This window comes from Podarcis bocagei (assembly GCF_964188305.1).
Source record: "Podarcis bocagei genome assembly, chromosome: 16".
In the NCBI taxonomy this organism is placed as follows: domain Eukaryota; kingdom Metazoa; phylum Chordata; class Lepidosauria; order Squamata; family Lacertidae; genus Podarcis; species Podarcis bocagei.
This window is the reverse complement of record NC_138142.1, coordinates 40,215,983-40,220,757: the sequence shown is the minus strand read 5'-3', so window position 1 is coordinate 40,220,757 and position 4,775 is coordinate 40,215,983. Positions and strand designations below refer to the sequence as shown.

The window sequence follows — 4,775 nt, the reverse complement described above, 5'->3', positions numbered from 1 at the left end:
ACCTGCTCTGGTTCCCAAAGTAGAAGCAATGAAATTCCCCCCCCCCATTCCACACACTCCCCCCCGCCCCCGTTTGGGAAATGTGTGGGGACTGCACTGCAGGGGGGTAGGGCAGGGCCTTTGCTGAGAAATTAGGCAGGATACAGCGACCCACATTTTCATCAAATAAAACCCATTTACAGAAAAGGGTTCCTGATGCACATAATTTATTTCGCACGCAGGTTCTGTGGTCCTGCTCCTGCTTAAATGCCAGCGCTTGCTTGGCCTCAGCAGGATTCTGCAGGGAGCTCCTGTGACTCCCGTACGGTCATGGTGCATACGCAGAATGCAAACTGCTCACCCTGCGACAACAGGCTTTCTTGCTTGGAAGCTTAAAAACAAAAACCTGCCCGTTTTCATGGACAAAACGCCTTCCACTGGAGGGGTAAAAAAGGAGGCCTGTGCTTTCCCACCCTGTTCTTGATTTCAAAGTTCAGCCATGCTGGCATTGTCATGGCTTTCAAAGGCAGCCATTTATATATATAAAAAATAAACACACACACACCCCTTGTCCTTGTGCAATGGAACAGAGAAAGGCAGGTGTCTCCGAAGCCACGAAGCAGCTCTTTTTGCTGGCCAAAGTTCCTTCTCTAGCCTGCAAAGTCCACAGCAGCTGGCGGAGGGGGGCAGTCTAGGAAGAGAACGCTGAGAGTCGTCTGCCCGCCTCAGATTTTCTCCACGTAGTTCCACGGGAACAAACCTTCTTTGCCACGGATGCGGCCCTGCCACCAGCCGGAATGGTCTGCAAACAGGCGGAATAAGAGTCAGGAGCTCAGATATCGGGAGAGCTCTGCTGGATCACACCAGAAGTCAGTCCCATACAGCTCCCAAATTTCCCAGAAGGAGCCAGCAGATCAGAGGACACCAGAAGCAGAACATTCGCACTCCCACCTGCCACTGGTGCTCAGCTAGACTGCCCCTGCACATCGAGGTTCCACCTGCCTCCGAGAGCTTACGACGGAGATTACGAACATGGGGAGCTCCAGGTGTTTTTGGGCCATAGCTCCCATCACCTCCACTTAACACAGGGGCAGGGATGACAGAAACTGTAGGCAGTCATCATCTACAATTGATAGATACAGCCAGGCACCAGGCATTCATTCCTGTGGAAGCCACATTTTGTGGACCGTCTGTCTGAGATTAGACAGCCCCCACTGTCTTTTAAAAGCCACCTTAAAAAAATTTCCAGCAGGCATTTAAAGCCATTTCTGATTTTCTCTCTTATTTATTAAGTTTATTGTACAACACCTGTAATTCGTAGAAATGTAGGAACCCAAAGGGTCATCTAACCAAATCCCGGCATTTAAGTGGCATACAAATCGTTGAAATAAATAAATAAGCCAGGGCTGGCTAATGTGCCCTCCAGATGTCTAAGAAAAATGGGTAGACCTTATTTAAAAATTACAGGAGTGGTTTCGCTAGAGCAGGCCATAATGGGTCCGTCTCATCTGCCATCTCATTTCTGGATGTGACTCTGAGCTAGACTGCCCCTGAACCTAGAGGCTCCTGTAGCTATCATGGACAACAGCCGCTGAACTCAAGGTTGGGCAGGGAAACGGGTCCATTCAACACGCGCACCTCGCCAAGAAAAGACCCCCAAAAGCTTACCTTCCTTGATTATTTCAATGAACTCGTTGGCGTTGAAGCTGAGCTCGTCTGTGTCTTGGGCGTCGTAGGCGTACAGGGCCCTGCACTGGGGGAGGCAAGGCTGAGGTTTCGGTTTGGGCTTTGGCTTGGCCCGGCCTCCTCCTGGGATGGGCTTTGCTTCCTTGGACAGGCGCCTCTGGAGGCTGGAGAAAAGAGAGGTCAGCGTCGGGACTGGAGCAAACGGAAGCTCTCCTCCTTTCCCACCTAATTCTGCTGGAATGATCCGCCACATCCCAACATCGGCCAGAAAGGAAGGCCCTCTCCAAAGCTCTTGGAGTGCGGGGAGAGCCTTTGGCCCTCCAGACGGGTCTGCATGACAACTCCTGAGAAATTAAGAGCCTTCCGGATCAGGCCACCATCTTGTCCTCACAGTGGCCAAATGCCCTTTGGAACTTAGGAATCTCGATAGACTGCCTTTGGACCTGGAGGTTCCAGAAGGACCTAAGAGCAGCCTGGCAATCTGGATCAGGCCCCATCTAGTCCAACCCCCTTCAGACCCATCAGCGAGCATGGCCAACGGTGAGTGACCATTATGGGACAGCTGCAGGTTTCCTGGCCTAAACGAGAGTCCTTAAAACAATGAAATATGCAAGTTAAAAGGTAAAGGGACCCCTGACCATTAGGTCCAGTCGTGGCCGACTCTGGGGTTGCGGCGCTCATCTCGCTTTACTGGCCGAGGGAGCCTGCGTACAGCTTCCGGGTCATGGGGCCAGCAGGACTAAGCCGCTTCTGGCAAACCAGAGCAGCGCACGGAAACGCCGTTTACCTTCCCGCCAGAGCAGTACCTTGCACTTTGACGTGCTTTCGAACTGCTAGGTGGGCAGGAGCAGGGACCGAGTAACAGGCGCTCACCCCGTCGTGGGGATTCAAACCGCCGACCTTCTGATCGGCAAGTCCTAGGCTCTGTGGTTTAACCCACAGCGCCACCCGCGTCCCCACAAGCTGGCTCCTTTCACGGCCCAGAGAGTAAGGAAACACACAGAAAAGACCTGAGATACACGCCAAAGTGGCTAACTGCTGATCTTGCCAAAGACCTGAGTTGTAAGGCAATATGTTTTTCTGGTTTTGGGGTGGTGGTGTTTTTTTGCAGCCTACTGGTCACCTTAAAACTGTCAATCAAATGGTTTGGGCAAAGCTCAAAGGAGTCGGAGGCAATGAGCATGAAAATCAGAGAAGGAAGGCAAGATTTAGTTCTGTAATCCAGAGTGCGAGAGAAAGAGAGAAGCAAAGTCTCAGTCTAGCATCAGGGAAGTGCGACGTCCAACGACCGTCTACTCGGCTCGCTCACCCAGCCACGCCTTGGTCCGGGACGTTCATGAAATCCAGGTTCAGTTGAGTCGGCAGGGCTTTCGCTCTGGGGCTGGCCCCCTGGCGGGGCAAACTGGGCTGCTCCATGCTGACCTGCCTGGTCATCGAAAGGCGCTGCTGGAAGGGGGGCCTGGTCCCCACATTGCCACCCCCACGGTTGCCCCACTTTGACCCTGCCGGGGGGGGGGATGGATAAGAGAGAGTCAACACCCGACCCTTTGCGAGGGGAACGTGGGTCGCCGTTTAGTTGGTTATTTCATAAAATCCACGCACCGCTTGATTGTAAACAAGCATCAAAGTGGTTCGCAAAACAATAAAATCAATAATGATGTACAACGATGCTTTAAAACATGCAGAAAGTTACAGCTACTGAAAACAGATCAAAGTTCTCAGCGACTTGGGTAGATTCTTATTCACAGTTCCTGACCACATTAATTACTATTATTACAGTGGTACCTCGAATTAAGTACAGTGGTGCCTCGCAAGACGAAATTAATTCGTTCCGCAAGTTTTTTCTTCTTGCGAGTTTTTCGTCTTGCGAAGCACGGTTTCCCATAGGAATGCATTGAAAATCAATCAATGCGTTCCTATGGAGACCGTCCGGGGACAGAGGGGAAGCGCCCCTCTGTCCCCTCTTTTGAAGCAAGGGGCGGCGGGGAAGATCGCTTCTCCCCGCCGCCCCTTGCTTCAAAAGAGGTCCGGGGACAGCGGGGAAGACGCGCTGCGCTTCCCGCTATCCCCGGAGCTTGCGGGGCAAGCTTCGTTTTGCGAAGCAAGCCCATAGGGAAATTCGTCTTGCGAAGCAACTCGAAAATGAAAAAACCTTTCGTTTTGCGAGTTTTTCGTCTCACGAGGCGTTCATCTTGCGGGGCACCACTGTACTTAATTCGTACCGGAGGTCCGTTCTTAACCTGAAACTGTTCTTAACCTGAAGCACCACTTTAGCTAATGGGGCCTCCTGCTGCTGCCGCACCGCCGGAACACGATTTCTGTTCTCATCCTGAAGCAAAGTTCTTAACCTGAGGTACGATTTCTGGGTTAGCGGAGTCTGTAACCTGAAGTGTTTGTAACCTGAAGTGTATGTAACCCGAGGTACCACTGTATTGTATTATTTATACCCCGTCTATCTAGCTGGGTTGCGCCTTTTTAACCCCCCCTCCACCCCAAATATTTTGGGTGTTAGGAGTTGAGTTTGTTCCCCGTCTTCCTGAATTCTTGAGTATCTGCTGTGGAACATCCTCATAGCAAACAGCCAAACCATCCCCTGTAACACAGCCTTCCCCAAACAGGACCAATGGTCAGAGACGAGGATGCAAGCCGTCGTTTAATCCAATCTGGAGGGAGCGGCAGGTTGACCCGGGCTGTCCTAACTTGACCTGCAATAAAGGTGTCTTCTCCTGAGGTTGTCAGGAAGAGACAAACCCTTCTGGGATCCAGGCAGCTCTCCTAACCTGGGCTTTTTAAAATCTGGAGATGTCTGAATTCGAACCCAGGCCACCCAGCACGCCAAGGCTGGGAAGACGCCACAAGTGGGACTCTGGGAGAATCCCCCTCCCCACCTGGCCTGATCCCTGGAAGAGGAGACAATACAGGGCAGGATGAACCTTGTGCAAGGATAGAGAATGGGATCTTAAAAGGACATCCAGCCTAACCCCCTATCGCCGGTAGCTTCGCATGTTCTTGGATGCCCATGGGGGGCAGAATGGGATTCCTCCAATCCTGCCTCTACGCCCCCCCCCATCTTAGACAAGACACACCCCCCCCCTCAAGAAAAACATTTT

The 4,775-nt window shown here is 52.0% G+C and overlaps 1 protein-coding gene across 2 annotated transcripts in view; it reads right to left on the bottom strand.

The window, feature by feature from the left end:
- Positions 1-189: 189 nt before the first annotated feature.
- LOC308575068 (unconventional myosin-Ie-like) overlaps positions 190-4,775 on the bottom strand; it is a 56,125-nt gene continuing 51,539 nt past the window's right edge. For both annotated transcript variants that reach the window (XM_081173498.1, XM_081173499.1), the window contains exons 26-28: positions 2,975-3,167; positions 1,648-1,829; positions 190-781 (exon numbers count right to left, since the gene is read on the bottom strand). In XM_081173498.1, the coding sequence (XP_081029624.1) occupies positions 705-781; positions 1,648-1,829; positions 2,975-3,167 (452 nt within the window). In that variant the 3' untranslated portion in view covers positions 190-704. The remainder of the gene's footprint in view (positions 782-1,647; positions 1,830-2,974; positions 3,168-4,775) is intronic.